This window comes from Platalea leucorodia (assembly GCF_965183815.1).
Source record: "Platalea leucorodia genome assembly, contig: HAP1_HAP1_SCAFFOLD_396, whole genome shotgun sequence".
In the NCBI taxonomy this organism is placed as follows: Eukaryota; Metazoa; Chordata; class Aves; order Pelecaniformes; family Threskiornithidae; genus Platalea; species Platalea leucorodia.
The window spans coordinates 1-24,618 of record NW_028121187.1 but is presented as its reverse complement, the minus strand read 5'-3'; the positions used below and the strand labels follow the sequence as shown (position 1 = coordinate 24,618).

At 70.1% G+C, this 24,618-nt stretch overlaps 2 protein-coding genes across 3 annotated transcripts; one reads left to right on the top strand and one right to left on the bottom strand.

Moving 5' to 3' along the window:
* Positions 1 to 292: 292 nt before the first annotated feature.
* On the bottom strand, positions 293 to 15,727 carry EPHB4 (EPH receptor B4). Of its 2 annotated transcripts, XM_082339064.1 has the most exons (16): positions 15,451 to 15,727; positions 14,784 to 14,854; positions 12,464 to 13,955; positions 11,853 to 12,008; positions 10,899 to 11,228; positions 9,191 to 9,321; positions 8,500 to 8,665; positions 7,961 to 8,060; positions 7,261 to 7,322; positions 6,596 to 6,709; positions 4,620 to 4,867; positions 3,697 to 3,915; positions 2,294 to 2,443; positions 1,507 to 1,700; positions 630 to 794; positions 293 to 533 (listed from the first exon to the last, which is right to left on the bottom strand). In XM_082339064.1, the coding sequence occupies exons 1-16, from the start codon at positions 15,500 to 15,502 to the stop codon at positions 431 to 433; spliced, it is 3,753 nt and encodes a 1,250-aa protein (XP_082195190.1). In that variant the 5' UTR covers positions 15,503 to 15,727; the 3' UTR covers positions 293 to 430. The 2 variants fall into 2 exon arrangements, with proteins under 2 accessions (XP_082195190.1, XP_082195191.1); XM_082339065.1 differs by lacking the exon at positions 630 to 794.
* A 2,186-nt stretch (positions 15,728 to 17,913) lies between these two features.
* On the top strand, positions 17,914 to 24,529 carry SRRT (serrate, RNA effector molecule; the record flags this gene model as incomplete). Its single annotated transcript, XM_082339066.1, has 7 exons — positions 17,914 to 18,025; positions 18,553 to 18,675; positions 18,788 to 18,916; positions 19,470 to 19,616; positions 21,770 to 21,961; positions 24,062 to 24,231; positions 24,322 to 24,529. Coding segments are annotated over exons 2-7 (965 nt in total), but the record flags the coding sequence as incomplete, so codon positions are not given.
* Positions 24,530 to 24,618: the final 89 nt, after the last annotated feature.

Here is a 24,618-nt window from a genome sequence, read left to right as displayed (position 1 = left end):
GTGACACCACGGGAGCCCCGGGGTGTGACATCACGCACCGGGCCCCGCCCACAGCCTCGCGCCCCTGTGACATCACCAACCTGGCGTCCGCGGGCAGCGAGCGATGATGTTATCGGCGCTGGTGACGCAGCTGTGACATCACGGGGCAAAGTCATCCTTTGGTATAACAAAGCGAGGCGGCCATCTTGGCACGACGGCCATCTTGGGGTGGCCATCTTGGGGTGGCCATCTTGGGGCGGCCATCTTGGCTCGACGGCCATCTTGGGGCGGCCATCTTGGCTCGACGGCCATACTGGGTTGGCCATCTTGGCGTGGCAGCCATCTTGCGGCAGCCATCTTGGCGACTCAACCAGGGCTGAGCCCCTCAGAAGAGGTCCATGGCGTCCCGGCGGCCATCTTGTCAGGGGCGGGGCCACAGCAGGGGCGGGGCTCAGAAGTGGGGGTCCCCCTTGGGGGGGCTCTGCAGGCTCTGGGCGCTGTCGAGGATCCGCTGCTGGTGCCCGGCCAGCGTCACCCCCATGCGCAGCAGGTCCCTGCGGGGGACACGGGGGTCACCGCTGCGCCCCGACGGCCCCCCGTGGCCCCCCGTGGCCCCCCCGGCCCCCCGTGGCCCCCCCGGCCCCCCGTACTCGCTGCGCAGCCGTGGCAGCAGCTCCAGGCTGGTGACGCCGGCGCTGCTGAAGGTCTCCTCGTAGCGGCCCAGCTGCAGGGTGCGGAGCCACTCGCCCACCGAGGCGAAGGGGGGCCCGGGGGGGCCGGGGGGGCCGGGCTGCGCCAGCCGGGGCGGGGAGGGCCTGCGGGGACCCCGCGCTGGGTCAGCCCCACAGCGCCCCATAGCCCGAGGGGACCCAGGCACCCGGGCTGCCCCCCACCCAGGGACCCAGCTGTCTGGGACCCCCACCCAGGGACCCAGGTGTCCAAGAACTCCCCCACCCAGGGACCCAGGCGTCCGGGACCCCCCACCCAAGGACCCAGGTGTCCAAGAACCCCCCCACCCAGGGACCCAGGCGTCCGGGACCCCCCACCCAAGGACCCAGGTGTCCAAGAACCCCCCCACCCAGGGACCCAGGCATTCAGGAGACCCCCACCCAGGGACCCAGGTGTCCAAGAACCCCCCCACCCAGGGACCCAGGCGTCCGGGACCCCCCACCCAAGGACCCAGGTGTCCAAGAACCCCCCTACCCAGGGACCCAGGCATTCAGGAGACCCCCACCCAGGGACCCAGGCGTTTGGGACCCCCCACCCAGGGACCCAGGTGTCCAAGAACCCCCCCACCCAGGGACCCAGGCACCCGGGCTGCCCCCCACCCAGGGACCCAGCTGTCTGGGACCCCCACCCATAGACCCAGGTGTCCAGGAGACCCCCACCCAGGGACCCAGGCGTCCAAGACCCCCCACCCAAGGACTAAGGTGTCCAAGAACCCCCCCACCCAGGGACCCAGGTGTTCGGGACCCCCCACCCAGGGCCCCAGGCGTTCGGGACCCCCACCCAGGGCCGCAGGCGTACCGGTGGGTGTCGGGGGCGGTGACGCGGAGGGTGGCGGGGTGGCGGATGAGGCGGTCGAGGGCGCTGACGATGTCGGGGAAGCGGGGGCGGGCGTTGCGGTCGCGCTGCCAACAGTCCAGCATCAGGCGGTGCAGCGCCGTGGGGCAGCGGGGGGGCGGCGGCAGGCGGTAATCCTGCTCGATGGCGTTGATCACCTGGGGGGGACACGAGCTCAGGGGACCCCGGCGGCCGGGGGGGGACCCCCTGCCCCATGGGGACCCACGGGGCCGGGAGAGCCCCTGCCCCAGGGGGGACCCCGGCATCTGGGCCCCCCCAAACCCCTCCTGGGCTCTCAGGCGTCCAGAGGGGACGCAGGCGTCTGGGGGACCCCCGAGCTACCGAGGACCCAGGTGCCCGGGCCCCCCCGAGCCCCCTCCCAGGGACCCAGGGGACCCCCTGCCCCACGGAGGGTCCAGGCATCTGGGGGAGCGCCCCTGCCCTATAGGGGCCCCCCCAAACCCCCTCCTGGGGTCTCAAGGGGGGACCCAGGAGCCCAGGGGACCCCCAGACCTACCAGGACCCCCGGGCGCGGCAGCTGGGCCCCCTCCCGGGCGGCCCAGGGCTGATTGCCCCTCGTGACCCCTCATTAATTACCCCCAGCTGCTCCTAACGAGGCTCCAACCGCCCCCGCCAGCACCTGGGCCCCCCCCCCCCACCTCCTGGGGACCCCGGCGTCCGGGTGGGACCCCGAGGTCCGGGTGGGGACCCCCGTCCCCTCCCGCCGCGCCGGGCGCCCGGGGCGACTCACGTCCTGGTTGGACATGTCCCAGTAGGGCCGCTCGCCGAAGGACATCACCTCCCACATGACGATGCCGTAGCTCCAGACGTCGCTGGCCGAGGTGAACTTGCGGAAGGCGATGGCCTCCGGCGCCGTCCACCGGATCGGGATCTTCCCCCCCTGCGGATGGGGAGATCGTGGGGGACCCCGGCGTCCGGGGGATCCCAGCCCCCCCCAGGGGAGCCCACCCCCTGCGGGACCCCAGATCCTTGAGGGACCCCAACCCTGGTGGGACCCAGGTGTCTCCGAGGAACCCCAACCCTGGAGAGACCCCAACCCCAAGCCCAGAGGTGCCCCAAGCCTGGTGGGACCCCAACCCCACTGGGACCCAGGCCTCCAGGTGAACCCCAACCCTGGAGAGACCCCAGCCCTGGTGGGGTCCAGGTGTCTCTGAGGGACCCCAACCCTGAAGAGACCCCAACCCCGTTGGGACCCAGGCCTCCAGGGAACCCCAACCCTGGTGGGACCCCAACCCCATTTGGACCCAGGCATCCGAGGAACCCCACCCCTGGTGGGACCCCAGCCCTGGTGGGACCCCAGCCCCATTGGGACCCAGGTCTCTGGGGAACCCCAGCCCTGGTGGGACCCCAACCCTTGAGAGACCCCAACCCCATTGGGACCCAGGCCTTCAGGGAACCTCAGCCCTGGTGGGACCCCAACCCTTGAGAGACCCCAGCCCCATTGGGACCCAGGCCTTCAGGGAACCTCAGCCCTGGTGGGACCCCAGCCCCATTGGGACCCAGGCCTCCGGGGAACCTCAGCCCTGGTGGGACCCCAGCCCTTGAGAGACCCCAGGCCTGGAAAGACCCCAGCCCCGGAGAGACCCCAGCCCCATTGGGACCCAGGCCTCTGGGGAGCCCCAACCCTGGTGGGACCCCAACCCTTGAGAGACCCCCAACCCTTGAGAGACCCCAACCCCATTGGGACCCAGGCCTTCAGGGAACCTCAGCCCTGGTGGGACCCCAACCCTTGAGAGACCCCAGCCCTGGACAGACCCCAGCCCCATTGGGACCCAGGTCTCTGGGGAACCCCAACCCTGGTGGGACCCCAACCCTTGAGAGACCCCCAACCCCATTGGGACCCAGGCCTTCAGGGAACCTCAGCCCTGGTGGGACCCCAACCCTTGAGAGACCCCAGCCCCAGAGAGACCCCAGCCCCATTGGGACCCAGGCCTCTGGGGAACCCCAACCCTGGTGGGACCCCAACCCTGGTGGGACCCAGGCCTCCAGGGAACCCCAGCCCTGGTGGGACCCCAGCCCCACTGGGACCCAGGCCTCCAGGGAACCTCAACCTTGGTGGGACCCCAGCCCTGGTGGGACCCCGTCCCCACCGAGGACCCAGGCGCCCGGGCAGCCCCGCGGGGGTGGCCTCACCAGGGAGCTGGTGTAGGTGGGGTCGGCCGAGCTCTCCTCCTCCAGGGCGCGGGAGAGCCCGAAGTCGGAGACCTTGCAGACCAGCTGGGCGTCCACCAGGATGTTGCGGGCGGCCAGGTCGCGGTGGACGAAGCCGGTCTCGGCCAGGTACCGCATGCCGGCCGCGATGCCCCGCAGCATGGCCACCAGCTGCAGCGTCCCCAGCGTCCCCACCCGGCCCTGGGGGGACACCGCGGGGAGGGGGGGGGGACACGGTCACCTTGTGCGAGAGAAGGGTGACCGTCCCCAGTGTCACCGGTGTCCCCTGTGTCCGCAGTGTCACCCTGTGTCCCCCATGTCCCTCATGTCCCCCCATGGCCCCCCATATCCCACGTCCCCTGTGTCCCCCATGTCCCAGATGTCCCCCCATGTCCCTCATGTCCCCCATACCCCACGTCCCCCATGTCCCACGTGTCCCCCATGTTCCTGATGTCCTCTATGTCCCCATATCCCACGTGTCCCCTGTGTCCCCTATATCCTCCCACGTCCCCCATGTCCCCATATCCCACATCCCCTCATGTCCCCTATATCCTCCCACGTCCCCCATGTCCCCATATCCCACGTGTCCCCTGTGTCCCCTATATCCTCCCACGTCCCCCATGTCCCCATATCCCACGTGTCCCCTGTGTCCCCTACATCCTCCCACGTCCCCCATGTCCCCATATCCCACGTGTCCCCTGTGTCCCCTATATCCTCCCACGTCCCCCATGTCCCCATATCCCACATCCCCTCATGTCCCCTATATCCCCCCCCGTCCCCCTTTATCCCATGTCCTCCACGTCCCCCAGATTCCACATGTTCCCTGTGGCGCCCATATATCCCCCCACGTCCCTGTGTCCCCCCACGTCCCCCGACGTCCCCACGTCCCCCTGCTGTCCCCGTACCCGCAGGAAGGCGTCGAGGGCGCCGTTCTCCATGAACTCGGTGAGGATCATGGCGGGGGCGCTGGCCGTCACCACCCCGCGCAGCCGCACCACGTTGGGGTGGGCGAACTGCCCCATGCGGGCGGCCTCCCCCAGGAAATCCCGGCGCTGCCGCTCCCCCGCGCCCCCCTTCAGCGTCTTCACCGCCACCGGCGACTCGGGGCGCCCCGGCAGCGCCAGCCGGCCCCGGCACACCTCCCCGAACTCCCCTGGGGACAGAGGGGGGGACACGTCACCCCAGAGCCCCCCCACACCTCCCCGAACTCCCCTGGGGATGGAGGGGGGGACACGTCACCCCAGAGCCCCCCACACCTCCCCGAACTCCCCTGGGGACAGAGGGGGGGACACGTCACCCCAGAGCCCCCCCACCTCCCCGAACTCCCCTGGGGACAGAGGGGGGGACACGTCACCCCAGAGCCCCCCCCACCTCCCCGAACTCCCCTGGGGACAGAGGGGGGGACACGTCACCCCAGAGCCCCCCCCACACCTCCCTGAACTCCCCTGGGGACAGAGGGGGGACACGTCACCCCAGAGCCCCCCACACCTCCCCGAACTCCCCTGGGGACAGAGGGGGGGACACGTCACCCCAGAGCCCCCCCACACCTCCCCGAACTCCCCTGGGGACAGAGGGGGGGACACGTCACCCCAGAGCCCCCCCCACCTCCCCGAACTCCCCTGGGGACAGAAGGGGGGGACGTGTCACCCCAGAGCCCCCCCCACCTCCCCGAACTCCCCTGGGGACAGAGGGGGGGACACGTCACCCCAGAGCCCCCCTTGGGGACAGAGGGGGGGACACGTCACCCCAGAGCCCCCCACACCTCCCCGAACTCCCCTGGGGACAGAGGGGGGGACACGTCACCCCAGAGCCCCCCCCCCACACCTCCCCGAACTCCCCTGGGGACAGAGGGGGGGACACGTCACCCCAGAGCCCCCCACACCTCCCCGAACTCCCCTGGGGACAGAGGGGGGGGACACGTCACCCCAGAGCCCCCCCCCCACACCTCCCCGAACTCCCCTGGGGACAGAGGGGGGGACACGTCACCCCAGAGCCCCCCCCACCTCCCCGAACTCCCCTGGGGACAGAGGGGGGGACACGTCACCCCAGAGCCCCCCCCACACCTCCCCGAACTCCCCTGGGGACAGAGGGGGGGACACGTCACCCCAGAGCCCCCCCACACCTCCCCGAACTCCCCTGGGGACAGAGGGGGGGACACGTCACCCCAGACCCCCCCCCCCCACACCTCCCCGAACTCCCCTGGGGACAGAGGGGGGGACACGTCACCCCAGAGCCCCCCACACCTCCCCGAACTCCCCTGGGGACAGAGGGGGGGACACGTCACCCCAGAGCCCCCCCCACCTCCCCGAACTCCCCTGGGGACAGAGGGGGGGACACGTCACCCCAGAGCCCCCCACACCTCCCCGAACTCCCCTGGGGACAGAGGGGGGGACACGTCACCCCAGAGCCCCCCCCACCTCCCCGAACTCCCCTGGGGACAGAGGGGGGGACACGTCACCCCAGAGCCCCCCCCACCTCCCCGAACTCCCCTGGGGACAGAGGGGGGGACACGTCACCCCAGAGCCCCCCTTGGGGACAGAGGGGGGGACACATCACCCCAGAGACCCCCTGGGGACAGAAGGGGGGACACGTCACCCCAGAGCCCCCCCCCACCTCCCTGAACTCCCCTGGGGACAGAGGGGGGGATGTTGATGGGGACATCGGGGGGACAGGGATGGGGACATCATTGGGGACTTAGATGGGTGGGGACACGGATGGGGATATCAACGGGGACAGCGATGAGGACAGGGATGGGGACAGGGATGGGGACATCCTTGGGGACATCCTTGGGGACATCTCCGAGAACGCGCGTAGGGACACGGACATTGGGGACACCCATAGGGACGTTGTTGGGGACATCATCGGGGCCGGGGGATGTCACCTGCCCCGATGACCTCCTCGATCTTGACGCAGGCGACGTCGATCTCCTGGGCGAAGTCCCTCAGGGCCACCCCGGGGTCCTCGTAGGTGAGGGGGTCGATGTACAGCTTTCCCCCTGTCACCGGCACCGGCTGTCACCCCGCTGTCACCCCGCTGTCACCCCCCACCCCGGGGGGACGCCAGCCCCACCCTCGCCGTGGTTACAGGGGACGGTGACACGGGGATGCCACCACCAGCACCATGGGGATGTGGGGACACCGAGGCCGTCCCCAGGCACGTGGGGACATGGGGACAGTGCCGTCATCACCGTCACTGTCACCCAGGGGACGTGGGGACACCGAGATGGTGACCACAGGGACGTGGGGACACCGAGGCCATCCCCAGGGAGGTGGGGACATGGGGACAGCGCCGTCATCACCGTCACCGTCACCCAGGGGACGTGGGGACACCGAGATGGTGACCACAGGGACGTGGGGACACCGAGGCCATCCCCAGGGAGGTGGGGACATGGGGACAGCGCCGTCATCACCGTCACTGTCACCCAGGGGACGTGGGGACACCGAGATGGTCACCATGGGGACACTGGGGTGACCTTGGGTGACAGTGGGGTGACCCAGGGTGACACTGGGGTGACACTGGGTGACACTGGGGCGACGGGGCGCTCACCGTGCCCCGCGGGACGGTGGCCGTGCCGATCCGCGTCCTCCTTGTGCCGGTGGCTGTGGCGCCTGCGGGTGGGGACGCACAGGGTGAGTGCAGCCCCCCCGAGACCCCCCCCGGCTCCCCCCCACCCCTGGGACCCCCAGGGACCCCCCGGCCCCTCCCAGGGCCCCCCCAGATCCCCCTAAGCCCCTCAGAGACCTCCCAGAGCCCCCCAGGGACCCCCCTGGCCCACCCTGAGATCCCAGGGACCCCCCAGGACCCCCAGAGCCCCCCAGGATCCCCCTGAGCCCCCCCAGGGACCCCCCTGGCCCACCCTGAGATCCCAGGGACCCCCCAGGACCCCCAGAGCCCCCCAGGACCCCCCACCCGAGCCTCCCCAGGGACCCCCTCCTGGCCCACCCTGAGATCCCAGGGACCCCCCAGGACCCCCAGAGCCCCCCAGGATCCCCCTGAGCCCCCCCAGGGACCCCCCTGGCCCACCCTGAGATCCCAGGGACCCCCCAGGACCCCCAGAGCCCCCCAGGACCCCCCCCCCCGAGCCTCCCCAGGGAACCCCCGGCCCCTCCCAAGCCCCCCAGAGCCCCCCTGGATCCCTCTAAGCCCCTCAGGGACCCCCCCGAGCCCCCCAGGACCCCCCAGAGCCCCCCCAGGCTCCCCTCCAAGCCCCCCAGGGAAACCCCGACCCCCCCGAGCCCCCCCTCACCTGAAGCAGAGCAGGGTCCCCGCGAGCAGCGCCAGCACCAGGAGCCCCCCCAGGGCGGCAGCCCCCGCCACCAGCCCCCCGTGCTCCCCCCGGGACCCCTCTGCCGGCAGCCGTCAGTGCCGGGGGACCCGGGGGGGGGGCCCCCAGGGTCCCAAAGGGGTCACGGGGGGGTTGGGGGGGTCCCAGGGGGGTTATAATGGGGGATAGGGGGATCCCAGGGGGTCCCAGGGGGGTCCCAGGGTGTCAGGGGGGTCCCAGGGGGGTCCCAGGGGGGTCCCGGGGGATGGGAGGGGTCCCAAAGGGTCCCAGGGGGGTCATGGTGGATACGAGGGGTCCTGAGGGGTCCCAGGGGGGTCCCAGGAGCATCGGGGGGGTCAGCAGCGTCCCAAAGGGGGTGTGGGGGTCCCAAGAGGGTTTTGGGGGGTCCTGGGAGGGGTTGGGGGAGAGTTCGAGGCTCCCAGAAGGTTTGGGGGGTCCCAGGGGGAGTTGGGGGGGGTTGGAGGGGTCCCGGGGGATTGGGGAGGTTTGGGGGGGCTCACCGGCGCCCTGGGTGGTGACGGCGGTCTCAGGGCCGAAGTCCCCGTAACCGGCTTCGGAGCGGGCGCGGACCCGCACCCCGTAGAGCCCCCCCCGGCGCAGCCCCCCCAGCTCCGCCCGCGGCGCCGGCACCTTCAGGAACATGGGGGGGCCCTCGCCCCCCCCCACCTGCGGGGGTCAGAGCCCCCCCCCTTGGCCCAGGACCCCCCAATACCCACCCAGAGCCCCTGAAACACCCCTGGCCTCCCCCCAGTGCCCCCCAGGGACCCCCCACTGTCCCTTGGGACCCCTCCAAGACCCCCAAGTGCCCCCCAGCACCCCAAAATATCCCCCTGAACCCCCTAAAAGCCCCCTCGATGTGTCTTGGGAGCCCCAGTGCCACCCAGGACCCCCCCCAGTAACCCTCAGGACCCCCCAGTAGTCCCCAGGACCCCCCAGTAGTCCCCCAAATGGGCCTGAGGAGCCCTCCAAAACCCCCCCAGGACCCCCCAGTAGCCCGCAAAACACCCAAATGTCCCCAGAAGCCCCCCACGGCCCCCCAAACCCTTCCCAATGTCCCTTGGGACCCCCTCAAAGCCCCCATCAGCTCTTTAATATCCCCAGGACCCCCCAAATGCCCCTCAGGGCCCCCCAGTACCCCCAGGACCCCCCAGTTCCCTCAGGAGCCCCCCGATGCCCCCCGGCCCCCCTCACCTTCTCGTAGTACTTGACCTCGTAGTCGAGGACGTGGCCCCCGGGAGGAGCCGGGGGGGGGGTCGGCCACGACAGCGTCACCCCCGTGGGGGACCCCCCAACGCGGACCACGTCGTACACCGGCAGCGGCACTGCGGGGGGGGGATCAGGGGGGTGACGGGGGTCCCAGTGGGTTCCCAGGGTGGGTGAAAGGGTCCTGGGTGGTCCCCTGGGAGTCCTAGGGAGGCTTTGGGGTCCCAGGAGGGGTCCCAGGGTGGGTTAGGGGGTCCCAGAGCGGGTCTGGGGGTCCCAGGGGGGGTCTGGGGGTCCCAGAGCGGGTTAGGGGGTCCCAGAGCGGATCTGGGGGGCCCAGGGTGGGTTAGGGGTCCCAGGGCAGGTCTGGGGGTCCCAGGGTGGGTCTGGGGGACCCAGGGCAGGTAATGGCATTCCAGGGCAGGTCTGGGGGACCCAGAGCAGGTTAGGGGGGCGCAGGGCGGGTTATGGGGGGCCCAGGGCAGGTCTGGGGGGTCCAGGGCGGGTTAGGGGGTCCCAGGGTGGGTCTGGGGGTCCCAGAGCGGGTCTGGGGGGCCCAGGGTGGGTTAGGGGTCCCAGGGCAGGTCTGGGGGTCCCAGGGTGGGTTGGGGGGGTCCCAGAGCGGGTCTGGGGGACCCAGGGCAGGTAATGGCATTCCAGGGCAGGTCTGGGGGTCCCAGAGCGGGTTAGGGGGGCGCAGGGCGGGTTATGGGGGGCCCAGGGTGGGTCTGGGGGTCCCAGGGTGGGTTAGGGAGTGCCAGGGCAGGTCTGGGGGTCCCAGGGTGGGTCTGGGGGTCCCAGGGTGGGTTAGGGGGGTCTCAGGGCAGGTCTGGGGGCCCCAGGGCGGGTTAGGGGGTCCCAGGGTGGATCTGGGGGTCCCAGGGTGGGTTAGGGGGTCCCAGGGTGGGTTAGGGGGGGGTCCCAGGGCGGGTCTGGGGGGCCCAGGGTGGGTTAGGGGGTCCCAGTGCAGGTTATGGGGTCCTAGGGTGGGTTAGGGGGTCCCAGGGCAGGTCTGGGGGGCCCAGGGCAGGTCTGGGGGTCCCAGGGTGGGTTAGGGGGTCCCAGGGCAGGTCTGGGGGGCCCAGGGTGGGTTAGGGGTCCCAGGGCGGGTTGGGGGGGGTCCCAGGGTGGGTTGGGGGGGCCCAGGGCAGGTTATGGGGTCCCAGGGCAGATCTGGGGGGCCCAGGGTGGGTTACGGGGGGTCCCAGGGCAGGTTTGGGGGTCCCAGGGGGGGTTATGGGGGGTCCCAGGGCAGGTCTGGGGGCCCAGGGTGGGTTAGGGGGGGTCCCAGGGCAGGTTTGGGGGTCCCAGGGGGGGTTATGGGGGGTCCCAGGGCAGGTCTGGGGGTCCCAGGGGGGGTCTGGGGGTCCCAGGGTGGGTTATGGGGTCCCAGAGCGGGTCTGGGGGTCCCAGAGTGGGTTAGGGGGTCCCAGGGTGGGTTATGGGGGGTCCCAGGGCAGGTCTGGGGGTCCCAGGGTGGGTCTGGGGGTCCCAGGGTGGGTTAGGGGGTCCCAGGGTGGGTCTGGGGGTCCCAGAGTGGGTTAGGGGGTCCCAGGGTGGGTTAGGGGGTCCCAGGGCAGGTTTGGGGGTCCCAGGGGGGTTATGGGGGGTCCCAGGGTGGGTCTGGGAGTCCCAGGGGGGGTTATGGGGGGTCCCAGGGCAGGTCTGGGGGTCCGTGTCCCCCCCCTGCTCTCACCGTCCTTGGTGGTGGTGACATTGACCTCCTCCGCGGGGGGCGGGTGGGGGCTGAGGTGAGAGACGCCGTTGCGGGCGGTGACGGTGAAGGTGTAGGTGACGTAGGGCCGGAGGCCGGCGACGGCGACGCCGCGACCCCGCAGGCCGGCGGTGCCGGGGGAGAAGGTGAGGCGGGCGCAGGGGCCGCAGGGCGCCCGCTCGGGGCAGGCCCGGCACCCCACGGCGTAGGTGAGATCGGGGCGACCCCCCCCGTCTCGGGGGGTGCTCCACTCCAGGCGCACCCCGGAGCCGTTCAGCCGAGCCACCACGCTGCGGGGGGCCGAGGGGGGCGCTGGGGGGGGGGCAAGGGGGGGGTGAGGGGGGGTGGCACCCATAGGGAGGGAGAATTGGGGGTCTGGGTGACGGGACCCCCCCCCAAACCCATGGACCCGGGCATCCGGGTGCCCGACCCCCCCAGACACGGGGGTCCAGGCACCCCATCTCCCCCCCACCCATGGACCCAGGGGTCCGGACACCCCACTTCCGCCCCCCCCCAGGGATCAGGGACCCCCCCAGCCCCCTCCCCCATGAACCCAGGGATCGGGGACCACCCCCAGCCCCCCCCCAGGACCCAGGATCCGGCCCCCCAGCCCCCCCCCATGAACCCAGGGATCGGGGACCACCCCCAGCCCCCCCCCAGGACCCAGGATCGGGCCCCCCAGCCCCCCCCCAAGGACCCAGGAATCGGGGACCCCCCCCAGCCCCCCCCCCCCAAGGACCCAGGGATCGGGGACCCCCCCCAGCCCCCCCCCAGGACCCAGGATCAGGCCCCCCAGCCCCCCCCCAAGGACCCAGGGATCGGGGACCCCCCCCAGCCCCCCCCAGGACCCAGGATCAGGCCCCCCAGCCCCCCCCCAAGGACCCAGGGATCGGGGACCCCCCCCGGACGCAGGATGGGGCCCCCCGGGGTGCTGACCGGAGCAGCGGAGCGCGGGCCCCTCGCCGGGGGCCCGGTAGAAGCCGGGGCGGCAGGGGCAGGCGGTGGCACCGGGGGCCGGGGCCTGGCTGAAGGGGGGGCAGGGCTCGCACCGACCCCCCCCCGCCTCCTCCTTGAAGGTTTCGGGGGCGCAGGCTGGGGGGGGGGAGGGAAAGAGGGGGTCAGGGGGGGACCCCGGCGTCCGGGTGCACCCCCTTGCACCCCCAACCCCGCCCCATTGCGCCCCATTCCCCCCATTTTACCCCACCCGTGCCCCATTGCACCCCCATTTCCCCCCAATTGCACCCCATCCCCTGCCCCACTGCACCCCCATTTTACCCCCATTTCCCCCCCATTTTACCCCACCCCTGCCCCATTGCACCCCCATTTCCCCCCCATTTTACCCCATCCCTTCCCCCATTGCACCCCCATTTCCCACCCCATTTTACCTCCATCCGTTCCGTGATTTCCCCCCCATTTTACCCCATCCCCTGCCGCATTTCACCGTTTCTCTCCCATTTTACCCCATCCCCCGCCCCATTGCACCCCATCCCCCGCCCCATTGCACCCCCACCCCCCCCCCGCCCCATTTTACCCCATCCCCCGCTCACCGCGACACCCCAGCCCCCCGTCGGGCTCCCTGCCGGGGCCGCAGACGCAGCCCTGGGCGGGGGGCTCTGCCCATCGCCCGTCCTCCCGGCAATACATGACGGGCGCGCCGGCGCCGACGGGCACGGCCCCCTCCAGGCACTGCCCGGCCACCGCCGCCACCAGCTCCCGCGGGACGGTGGCGGGAAACCGCGCCAGGCGCGCCGTCACCTCGGGACAGCGCTGGAAGTACAGCCGGACGGAGAGCAGCGCCATGCAGGCCCCCAAATCTTGGAAAGCCAAATAAAAACCGGCGCGGCTCAAAGGTCCCAACCGTAACGTTTTACGGTTGATCCGGCCGGCCGGGCGGCCGCCGGCGCTGCCGGCCGTCCGGCGCGAGAGATGCTCGGCCGCCACCGTGTCCACCTTGATGTAGGGGTTCTCCATCCAGGGCGGCGTCAGCGCCGTCGCCGTGTCGGCGTCCGCCTCGTGGTAAAAGACGTTGAAGGTTTCTTTGCAAGGGCGGGGGGAGGCCGCGGCGGGGCTGCGGCGGCGGCGGGGGGCGGCGGGGCCGTTGCTAAGGGCATCGCGGTTGCCAGGGCCGTTGCTACGGGTAACGTGGCTGCCGGGGTCGTTATTAAGGCCGTTGCTACGAGCGTCGTGGTCGCTGGGCCTGTTGCCAAGGCCGTCGCTAAGAGCGCGGTGGTTGCCGACGCTGGCGCTAAGGGCATCGTGGTTGCCATGGCCATTGCTAAGGGCATCGTGTCTGCTGGGCTCGTTGCCAAGGCCGTTGCTAAGGGCACGGTAGCTGTCAAGGCCGTTGCTAAGGGCATCGTGGTGGCCAAGGCCGTTGCTGAGGTTGTTGCTAAGAGAACCATGGTTGCCAGGTCCGTTGCTAACGGTAACGTGGTTGCTGGGCCCGTTGCCAGGGTTGTTGCTAGGAGAAACATGGTTCCCAAGGCTGTTGCTAAGGAGATCGTAGCTGCTGGGGCCGTTGCCAAGGGCATCGTGGTTGCCGGGACCGTTGCCGGGGTGGTTGCCTCGGTGGTTGTCGGGAGCACCGTGGTTGCCAGGGCTGTTGCTAAGGGCATCATTGCCGCCGGGGCGGTTGCTAAGGGCACCGTGGTTGCCGTGGCCGTTGCCAGGACCATCGCCAAGAGCATCGTGGCTGCCGGGGCGGTTGCCGGGGCGGTTGCCAAGGGCGTCGCGGTTGCCAGGACCACCCCTCAGAGCCCGGTGGTCGCCGGGGCCGTTGCCAAGGGCACCGTGGTGGCCGGGGCGGTCGTCGTCGGCCCCCCGCCGGCGTCGCTGGGCGTGGCGCGGGCGCGGCAGGCTGTCGCAGGCCAGCAGGGTGAAGCGCAGCTCGGCGTAGACGTGGGTGGCGCCGCGGCGGGGCACCCAGGCGGAGCGCAGCCAGCTGTTCTGGGGGGGCCCGGGGGGGCCCAGCCCCGAGCACACCTCGAAGGTGCGCACCGAGGCCTGCCGCTCCTCGTCCAGGCCGCTCAGCTCCTCCCACTGCGGGGACACGGGGGGACACGGGGGGGCGTTAGGGACGGGGGGGACACGGGGGGACACGGGGGGGGCGTTAGGGACGGGGGGGACACGGGGGGACACGGGGGGGCGTTAGGGATGGGGGGGACACGGGGGGACACGGGGGGGGCGTTAGGGACGGGGGGGACACGGGGGGACACGGGGGGGCGTTAGGGATGGGGGGGACACGGGGGGACACGGGGGGGGCGTTAGGGACGGGGGGGACACGGGGGGACACGGGGGGGGCGTTAGGGACGGGGGGGACACGGGGGGACACGGGGGTCATTAGGGACGGGGGGGACACGGGGGGACACGGGGGGGGCGTTAGGGATGGGGGGGACATGGGGGGGACACGGGGGGGTGTTAGGAATGGGGGGACATGGCGGGACATCAGGGACGGGGGGACACAGAGGGGCATGGGGGGACATGGGGGGGACACAGGGGGCGTTAGGGATGGGGGGACACGGGGGGACATTAGGAATAGGGGGACATGAGGGGCCACGGGGGGGACATGGGGGGACATTAGGGATGGGGGGACATGAGGGGATGTGGGGGGACATGAGGGGCCACGGGGGGGGACATGGGGGGACATGAGGGATGGGGGACATGAGGGAACACGGGGGGACATGAGGGATGGGGGCCACGGGGACATGAGGGATGGGGGGGACACAGGGGACGGGGGGACATGGGGGGGCAGGGGAGGACAGGGGGGATGGGGGGGACACGGGACGGGGGGACCCGGGCGAAGGGGCCAGGGAGGTGAGCGGCATTGGGGACCCCCCGGTGCCCCCCCCCGTCCCCGTGTCCCCTCACCTGCCCCTCCCCCGGCGGGTACACCGTCCACTTGAGGTCGGTGGTCTCCAGCCGCGTGTTCAGCAGCGTCTCTGGGGGGGGGGGGAGAGGGGGGGTGAGGGGACCCCGGGCGCCTGGGTCCCCCCGCTGCACCCCCCCCATCCCCGGACACCTGGGGCCCCTCGGGATGGGGAGGGGGGGTCCAAGACCCCCATCCTGAGGGGACTCAGGCGTCCGGGACCCCCATCCCCAGGGGACCCCAGATTTCGGGATCTCCATCCCACGGGGACCCAGGTGTTTGGGACCCCCCTCCCCAGGGAACCCAGGCGTCCGGGACCCCCTCCCCATCCTGGGGGGACCCAGGAATCCGGGACCCCCCTCCCCAGGGGACACAGGAATCTGGGACCCCCATCCCAAGAGGACCCAGGCACCCAGGACCCCCAGCCCCAGGGACCCCCCCAGCCCCAGGGACCCCCCCAGCCCCAGGGACCCCCCCTCCCCAGCCCCAGGGACCCCCCTGTCCCCAGCCGCCAGCCCCAGGGACCCCTCCCCAGCCCCAGGGACCCTCCCCAGCCCCAGGGACCCCCCCCTCCCCAGCCCCAGGGGCCCCAGACACCCCCCCTCCCCAGCCCCCAGCCCCAGGGACCCCTCCCCACCCCCAGGGACCCCCCCCCTCCCGGTCACTCACCCTCCTCAGCGAAGCCCAGCGGCACCCACAGCCAGAGCAGCCACAGCCCCATCGCGGCCCCGGGGCACCCAGGGGTCCGGGCTGCCCTCGCCCACCCCCCACCCCCCCGGCCCCCCCAGGGGACCCAGGCGTCCGGGGGGGCACCCAGGCCTCCGGGTGGGGGGGACCCAGGCGTGCGGGGGGAGGGATTTTGAGGAAAGTTTGGGTAACTTTGGGCAACTCGAGGCGGTGGGAAAGCGTCCGGCTGTCTGGCTGTCCGTCCGTCCGTCCGCTCGGGCCCACGGCGGGGACCCAGGCGTCCGGGCTGCGTCTCCCCCCCCCCCCGCCCCGAGCCCCCCCTTGGCAGGGAGGGGACCCAGGCGTCCGGCAGGGAGGGGACCCGGGCGGCCGGGAGGGAGGGGACCCGGGCCCCCCCCAGCAGGAAACTCCTTTGTTGAGCGCTTCCCCGGGTCGGGCGGGGGCAGGATGTGGGGCCACGACCCCAGGAGGGGCTGGGGGGGCCCTGGGGGGGACTGGGAGGGACTGGGGGGGGACTGGAATGGACTAGGGGGGCCCTGGGAGGGACTGGGATGGACTAGGGGGGCCCTGAGAGGGACTGGGGGGGGACAGGGGGGGCCCTGGGAGGGACTGGGATGGACTAGGGGAGCCCTGAGAGGGACTGGGGGGGCCCTGAGAGGGACTGAGAGGGACTGGGGGGGACCAGGATGGACTGGGGGGGCCCTGGGAGGGACTGGGATGCACTAGGGGGGGCCTGGGAAGGACTGGGATGGACTGGGGGATCCTGGGGGGGGATTGGGATAGACTAGGGTGGCCCTGGGGGGGGACTGGGGGGTCTGGGATGGACATGGGGGGCACTGGGAGGGACCGGGAGGGACTGGGATGGACTGAGGGATCCTGGGGGGGGATTGGGATAGACTAGGGTGGCCCGGGGGGGACTGGGGGGTCTGGGATGGACATGGGGGGCACTGGGAGGGACTGGGAGAGACTGGGATGGACTCAGGAGCCCTGGGGGGGACTAGGAGGGACTTGGGGGGGACCAGGGTGGACTGGTGGGGACTAGGATGGACTAGGAGGGTCTGGGGGGGCCTGGGATGTACTGGGAGAGACTGGGATATACTGGGGGGGGCCCTGTGGGGGGGACTAGGATGGACTGGGGGCACTGGGACGGACTGGGGTGCACTGGGATGGACTGGGAGGAGTTCTGGTGGGGACTGGGACAGACTGGGGGTGGGTGGGTGGGGAAAAGGGATGGACTGGGGCACTAGGATGGACTGGGGGGTTCGGGGGGGGCACTGGGATGGGCTAGAGGCACTGGGATGGACTGGAAGGGGAACTGGAGAGAATTGGGAAAGGCTGGGATGGACTGGAGGCGCTGGGATGGACTGGAGGCACTGGGATGGACTGGGGGCTCCTGGGGGTAGGGGGGCTGGGACAGGCTGGAGGCACTGGGATGGACTGGGGGGGTTCTGGGCGGTTCTGGAATAGGCTGAAGGTACTGGGATGGACTGGGAGGGGAGCTGGAGGGGCATGGGACAGGCTGAGGTGCACTGGGATGAACTGGGGGGAATCTGGGGGGAACTGGGGTGGACTGGGGGCACTGGGATATACTGGGGGGGCTCTGAGGGGGCCCTGGAGTTTACTGGGGGGGCCCAAAGAGGGACTGGGACATACTGGGAGGTCTGGGAGGCCCTGAAGGGGACTGGGATGTACTGGGGAGCCCTGAGGGGGGAACTGGGACATACTGGGGGGGGCCCAGAGAGGGACTGGGACGTACTGGGGGGGCCCAGAGAGGGACTGGGACGTACTGGGAGGCCCTGGGGGGACACACAGGGAAACTGAGGCATTGGGGGGACCTGGGGAGGGGCACTGGGCAGTACTGGGAGGGACTGGGGGGATACTGGGAGCACTGGGGGGCACCGGTTACCTGAGAGGTTCTTCCGCGCATGCGCGGCGCGGCAAAAGGGCGGCAAAATGGCGTCGGGGAAACAATGGCGCCCCCCAGGGCGGCTTCAGGGCGGGGCGCATGCGCAGTGCCGCCGAGACAAAATGGCCGCCCGCCCTCCCCCTCCCCCCTCACGTGCCCCCGAGGAGATGGCGGCCCCCGCGCGCCGCGCGGCGGCCAATGGGAGGCGGCGAAGGCGGCGGCGCGCGCGCAGCAGGAGCCCCGCCCCCGCGCGCATGCGCCCTGCGGGAGGGCGGGCCCCCGCCGCACCATAGAGCTCTGCCCCTCCGGTGCTGCGCCTAGAGCGTCCCCCGCCACCATAGAGAGCTCCGCCTCGAGCCTGCGCCGCCCTCCCTGGCCTCCCGCAAACCATAGAGCCCGACCCTCCCCGCCCAGAGCGGCTCACCCGCCCCCTCCCCACCGGCTGAGCCCGCCGGTAGCCCCCCCCCGCTCTCGAAACCACAGAAGAACCGCGAGGTCCTCCTGCCTTTCCTAGAGCGGCCGCCACCGCCCCCCCTCCCGCCCCTCCCCTTTTTTAATCCCTACCGTCGTACGTCACGTCCGGCCGGACCGGACCGGAAGTGAGCGGGCGGCGGCGCGCGGAGCCGATCGTCTCCGGGATCGCGCGGGCAGGTCCGGGGAGGGGGGGGGAGGGGACGGGACCCCGGCGTCCGGGCGTGACGTCACGGTGTGGGGGGCGTCCCCGGTGTACGGGCGTGACGTCATGGGGGTCCCGGGGGGTCCCGGGGGGGGGGCCCTGAGGGGGGCGCGGGGGATGACGGGATTGTGGGGGGGGTCAAGGCCGGGGGGGGGGTTGTGGGGGTCTGGGGGGGGCAGGGAGGCCCCGGGGGATGATGGGATACTGGGGGTCTCGGGGGGGGGGGTAAAGGTTGGGGGGGGGGCCCGGGGGTTGACGGGATTGGGGGGGGGCTGGCGGGAGGCCGTGGGGGATGATGGGATATCGGGGGTCTTGGGCGGGGGGGGCGTGGAGGACTCGAGGATTTGGGGGTCTGGGGGGGGTCTGGGTCCTTCTAGAGGAGCCCCAAGGAATTCTGGGATAGGGGGGGTGCCCCCCGGGGCTGATGGGATACCGGAGGACCCCGGGGGGGGTGGGGGGGCAGGATCCCACGCTGACCCCCACCCCGTCCCCGTCCCCGCAGCGCCATGGGGGACAGCGACGACGAGTACGACCGGCGCCGGCGCGACAAATTCCGGCGGGAACGCAGCGACTACGACCGCTCGCGGGAGAGGGACGACCGCCGCCGCGACGACTGGAGCGACCGGTAGGGGCTCGTGGCAACGGGGGAGGGGGGATAACGGCCCCCCTCCCCCCCCCGGGGGGTCCCCAGCTCGGCTGCGGGGTCCCCAAGCCCCTCACCCCCCTCCCTGCCGCAGGGACTGGGACCGCGGGCGGGAACGCCGGAGCCGGGGCGAGTACCGGGACTACGACCGGACGCGCCGGGAACGCTTCTCGCCTCCCCGCCACGAGCTCAGCCCCCCCCAGAAACGTCTGCGCCGCGACTGGTGAGTGACCCCCCCCCGCCGCAGCCCCCCCAGACCCCGCTGCTGCCCCCCCAAACCCCGCCGCAGCCCCCAGACCCCGCTGCTGCCCCCCCAAACCCCGCCGCAGCCCCCAGACCCTGCTGCTGCCCCCCCAAACCCCGCCGCAGCCCCCAGACCCCGCCACTGCCCCCACAAACCCTACTGCCGGACCCCCCAGTCCCCACTGCTGCCCCCCAGTCCCCACTGCTGCCCCCCAGTCCCCACTGCTGCCCCCCAGTCCCCACTACAGCCCCCCAGACCCCGCAGCCGGCCCCCAGACCCCACTGCTGCCCCCCAGACCCCACTACAGCCCCCCAGACCCCACTGTTGCCCCCCCCAAACTCCACCACAGCCCCCAGACCCCACTGCCGGCCCCCCCAGACCCTGCCGTAGCCCCCAAACCCCACCACTGGCCCCTCCAAACCCTACCGTTGCCCCCCAGATCCCACCACCAGCCCCCCCAAACCCCACCACCGGCCCCCCCAGATCCCTCCGCAGCCCCCCCAGACCCCAATTTCCCTCTGCCTCCCCCCAGGGATGAGCACAGCGGTGACCCCTACCACAGCGGCTATGACATGCCCTACAGCGGGGGGGGCGCCGGCCCCACCTACGGCCCCCCCCAGCCCTGGGGGCACCCCGAAATGCACGTCATGCAGCACCACATCCTCCCCATCCAGGCCAGGTAAGGACTCTGACCCCTGATGTCCCCCGCCCAGCACCCCAAAACCCACTTGCCGCCCCCCAAAATCCTTCTCCACTCGTCCCCAGAGTCCTGAGCCCCCCAAATTGGGCACCCACCCCCCCAGCGCACCCCTGGGGGTCCTGTTTCCCCCGGCTCTTTCCCTATTTGCTGCCCCCCCCCCCCCCGATTTTGGGGGGCCCCAGCTTGGCCCGCAACACCCAGCTCCTTCCCTGTGTCCACCCGCCCCCGAGCTGCCCTGTAGCACCCCAAAACTCACCCATAGTCGTCCCAAACCAACCCATGGTGGCCCAAATCACCCAGTAGTGGCCCCAAAATGGCCCCAAACCACCTGGTGATGGCCCCAAACCAGCCCAAATCGCCCAGTAACGGCCCCAAAATGGCCCCAAACCAGCCCAAATCGCCCAGTAATGGTCCAAAACCACCCTATAACAGCCCAAATCACCTGGTAATGGCCCCAAAACAGTCCAAATCCCTAGGTAATGGCCCCAAACCATCCCAAAGTGGTTCAAATCAACCAGTAACGCCCCCAAAATGGCCCAAATCACCCAGTAATGGCCCCAAGCTGCCCTGTAATGCCCCAAATTACCCAGTAATTACCCCAAACTGCCCCATAACAGCTGTGAGTTATCGTACAAGGCCCTGAGCTGCCCCATAATGACCCAAATTACCCAATAATGACCCCGAACCACCCAGTATCAGCCCTGAGCCGCCCCGTAAAGGACTCGGCTGAGCCGTAGCGTCCCTGAGTTCTGCTGTAAGAGCCCCAAATTGCGCCTTCATGGCCCCGAAGTGTCCTGTAACGGCCCCAAGCCCCCGATGACGTCCCCGAACAGCCCCATAATGTCCCTGAGGCACCCAGTATCAGCCTAAAACGCTCCCTAAGGGCCCGGATCACCTGGTAATGGTCCAAACCGCCCAGTAACAGCCTCAACTTGCCCAGTAACAGCCCAAATTCTGCCCCCAGGGGCCCCGAGCACCCCCATAACTCCCAAAACTGCCCCGTAAGGGCACCAAACCACTCCATAATGTCCTTGAGCCACCCAGTAACAGCTCAAATGCCCTATAAGTGGCCCAAACAGCCTCGTAAAGGCCCCGAACCATTACGTGAGGGCGTCAGCTGCCCAGTAACAGCCCAGGATCCCCCACAAGGACCCCAGGCCCCCCCGTAAGCCCCCCAAACTTCCCCGTAACATTCTCAAAGTGCTCCATAACGCCCCTGAGCTGCCCAGTAACAGCCTCAGGTGCTCCATAAGGGCGTTGAGCCAGTACGTACAGGCTTTGAGCCGCTTTGTAAGGACCTCACTTATGCCATAATGGCCCCGAACTGCCCCGTAATGTCCCAAACTGCCCCATAATGGCCCCAAACTGCCCCGTAATGTCCCAAACTGCCCCGTAATGGCCCCAAACTTTCCCATAACATCCATGAACTGCCCCATAATGGCCCCAAACTGCCCCGAACTGCCCCATAGTAGCCCCGAACTGCCCCATAGTAGCCCCAAACTGCCCCATAGTAGCCCCAAACTGCCCCATAACGGCCCCAAACTGCCCCATAATGTCCTAATCTGCACCATAACATCCTTGAACTGTCCCTTAGTAGCTCCAGACTGCCCCATAATGTTCTAATCTGCCCCATAACGTCCCTGAACTGTCCCTTAGTAGCCCCAAACTGCCCCATAATGGCCCCAAACTGCCCCATAACGTCCCTGAACTGTCCCTTAGTAGCCCCAAACTGCCCCATAATGGCCCCAAACTGCCCCATAACGTCCCTGAACTGTCCCTTAGTAGCCCAAACTGCCCCATAATGTTCTAATCTGCCCCATAACGTCCCTGAACTGTCCCTTAGTAGCCCCAAACTGCCCCATAATGTTCTAATCTGCCCCATAACGTCCCTGAACTGTCCCTTAGTAGCCCCAAACTGCCCCATAATGGCCCCAAACTGCCCCGTAACAGGCCCAAACAGCCTCATAACGTCCCCGAGCTGCCCAACAACAGCTCAAAATGCCCCATAAGGGCCCCAAACCGCCCGGTAACGGCCCCGAATCTCCCCGTAAGGACCCCGTAGCGCTCCCAGATCATCCCCGTTTCGGGGATACCGACTCTGGTGTGTCCCCCCACCCCCCCCGCCCCCCAAGCAGACTGGGGAACATCGCGGAGGTGGACCTGGGGATGGCTCCCCCGGTGATGAAGAGCTTCAAGGAGTTCCTGCTCTCGCTGGACGACGCGGTGGACGAGACGGAGGCCGTTAAGCGTTACAACGACTACAAGCTGGATTTCCGCCGTCAGCAGATGCAGGATTTCTTCCTGGCTCACAAAGACGAGGAGTGGTACGTCGGGGGGAGCCCCCCCCCCCCCAAAAGCCCCCCCCCTCAAAAAAAGCCCCCCCCGTCACCCGCCGCCACCCCGCTGCGGCCGACCCCGTTAAACCAGCGGGGTTTTGGGATGGGGAGGGGGGGGAATCCATCCGCCCCCCGTGGTTTGATTTGGGGGGGACCCCACGGAAAAGGGGGTGGGCGGGATTTGGGGGGGCTCGAGCGGCCCCTCGCGTACCCGCGCGGACGTTAACCATTCCCTTTTCTCCCCTCCTCCGAAGCGCCCGCCGCGAGCGAGGTTTTCCCTCCGGACGTCCGCCAGCCTGGAGAGCCCTTTAACCCCCATGTCTCCGGCGGCCGGGCTCGTTAACACCCATTCCTTAACGAGCCCCCCCCCAATTTGGGGGGGCTGCGGGCAGACAGCGAGGGCTCAGGGTCGCGCACAATGCGACCGGTAGCGAGCAACAGTCGCAGGAAGCAGGCAGGGCGCCCCAGCGAGGGCCCGCGCGCGTTTGTTGTTTTATTTTTCGGCCCCCGCGGAGGCTGAGAAGTGGGGGAGAGACCCTCCCGCTCCCCCCGTTTTTACGCTTTTCGGCCTTTCTTTTTAATGATTTTTTTTTTAGCGTTTTTGTGGTTTTTTTGTTTTTGTTTTTTTTTTTTACTACTTCCCTTTGCGTAGCGACGCTTAAAAAACAAAACGGTAAAAATTATAATAATTAGCAAATCGCCGAAGCGGGGGCCCGGCCGGACGGCGACGCTCGTGGCAAGCGTATGTATGACCCACCGCAACCCCACCCCCCCCAAAAAACCACCCCCTTCCCCGGGGCCGCCACTGCCGACCACCGCTGCCGCTCCGGCCCCCCCAAAACGGGCCGAGGCAGGGGGCTGGCCCCCCCCCCCAAATTTGGGGGGTGGTAGTGGGGGGGGTGTTAGGACATTTGGGAGTCTCCTGACCCGATGCGGGGGGCGGATGGGGGTCCCTGCGACCCGGTTGGGGGACAGGGAGGTCTCTGCACCCCAATTGGGGGTGCACGGGGGGTCCCCGCACGCTGTTTGGGGGGCCCGAGGGTCCCCACACCCCCAATTGGGGTAGATGGGGGGGTCCCTGCACCCCAAGTGGGACAGACAAAGGGTCCCCACACCCCGTTTGGGGGACACAGACGTCCCTGTATCTCAGTTGGGGGATCCCCACACCCCGTTTGGGGGACACAGAGGTCCCTGTACCCCAGTTGGGGCAGTTGGGGGATCCCCACGCCCCGTTTGGGGGACATAGAGGTCCCTGTACCCCAGTTGGGGGCAGTTGGGGGGATCCCCACACCCCGTTTGGGGGACACAGATGTCCCTGTACCCCAATTGGGGCAGATGGGGGGTCCCCACACCCTGGTTTGGGGATACAGGGGTCCCTGCAGCCCAATTGGGGCAGATATGGGGGTCTCTGCACCCCATTTGGGGGACACAGGGGTCCCTGCCCCCCAGCCAGGGCAGATGGGGGGTTCCCCGCCCCCCATAGGAGAGGAAATGGGGTTCCCCACACCCTGGTTGGGGAAAGTGGGGGTCTGCACCCCCCCCCCCCCCCATTTGGGACAAACGGGGCTCCCTGGCCGGGGCACGTGGGGGTTCCTGCACCCCAACCAGGGGAAGTGGGGGACCCCCCCCCATCCCAGCTAAGGCAAAAAGGGGGTCCCCTGCCCTGTCTGGGGAGGATGGGGGTCCCCAGAGTCCTATTGGGACAGGCAGGGGGTCCCCCCCTACCGTGACCGGGGGAAATGGGGGGTCCCCGTACCCCATCAGGGAAAATGGGGGCCCCTGCTCCCAGGGTCCTCCATACCCCAGCCGCAAAAAGTGGGGGTTCCATCTGCTAGAAATGGGGGTGTCCCCCCCCATCTGCAAGAAACGGGGGTCCCCCCACCCTAGACGTGCCAGACAGGGGGGTCCCCACTGCCCCCCCCCCCCCAAAGCAGACGGGGCCGAAGGGGGGTGACAGAGCGGGGGGGGTGACAGAGCGGGGGTGTCCCCTCTCCCCTGCCGCAGCAGGACCCCCGGCTGGGGCAGGGCTGCACCCCCAATCTCTGACACCCCCGTTTCCCCCCCCACCCCGTGTCCCCCCCAAAACAGGTTCCGCTCCAAGTACCACCCGGACGAGGCGGGGAAGCGGAAGCAGGAGGCGCAGGCGGCCCTGAGGAACCGCCTCAACGTCTTCCTCTACCTCTCGGAGAACGGCTGGTTCGACAACCTCCTCCTCGACATCGATCGCGCCCCCGCCATCATCAAAACCCTCGACGCCGGTAGGGACCCCCGCCCCAAACCCCTCCTTGGTACCCCGCTTTTGGTGACACCCCCTTTTCCGAATCCCCTATTTTGGTTTTTGTTCCTAGCGGTGATTAAGATGGAGGGGGGTACGGAGAACGACCTGCGCATCCTGGAGCAGGAGGAGGAGGAGGAGCGGCAGGAGAAGGCCGAAGCGGCCAAGAAGGAGGAACCGCGACCCCCCGACGCCGACCGCAAAGCCCCCGACCGCGAGGAGAAGGAGGAGGGGAAGAAGGTCTGGGGGGACGCTCCCTACCCCCACCCCCTGGGGTCTTTGTTGGGGTCTCTCTTGGGGTCCCTGTGGTCTCTCCTGGGGTCCCTTTGGTCCATGGGGTCTTTCCTGGGGTCCCCGTGGTCTCTCCTGG

What these genes read in the sequence shown, in the direction of transcription:
- EPHB4 (XM_082339064.1), bottom strand. Translation starts at nt 15,502, where the DNA reads ATGGGGCTGTGGCTGCTCTGGCTGTGGGTGCCGCTGGGCTTCGCTGAG. An exon ending in CGGGGGGCTGGGGTGTCGCG is followed by an intron (nt 12,009 to 12,463) that starts GTGAGCGGGGGA and finishes CCCCCCCCCCAG; the next exon opens with CCTGCGCCCCCGAAACCTTC. An exon ending in GGGACCCTGCTCTGCTTCAG is followed by an intron (nt 7,323 to 7,960) that starts GTGAGGGGGGGC and finishes CCCCACCCGCAG; the next exon opens with GCGCCACAGCCACCGGCACA.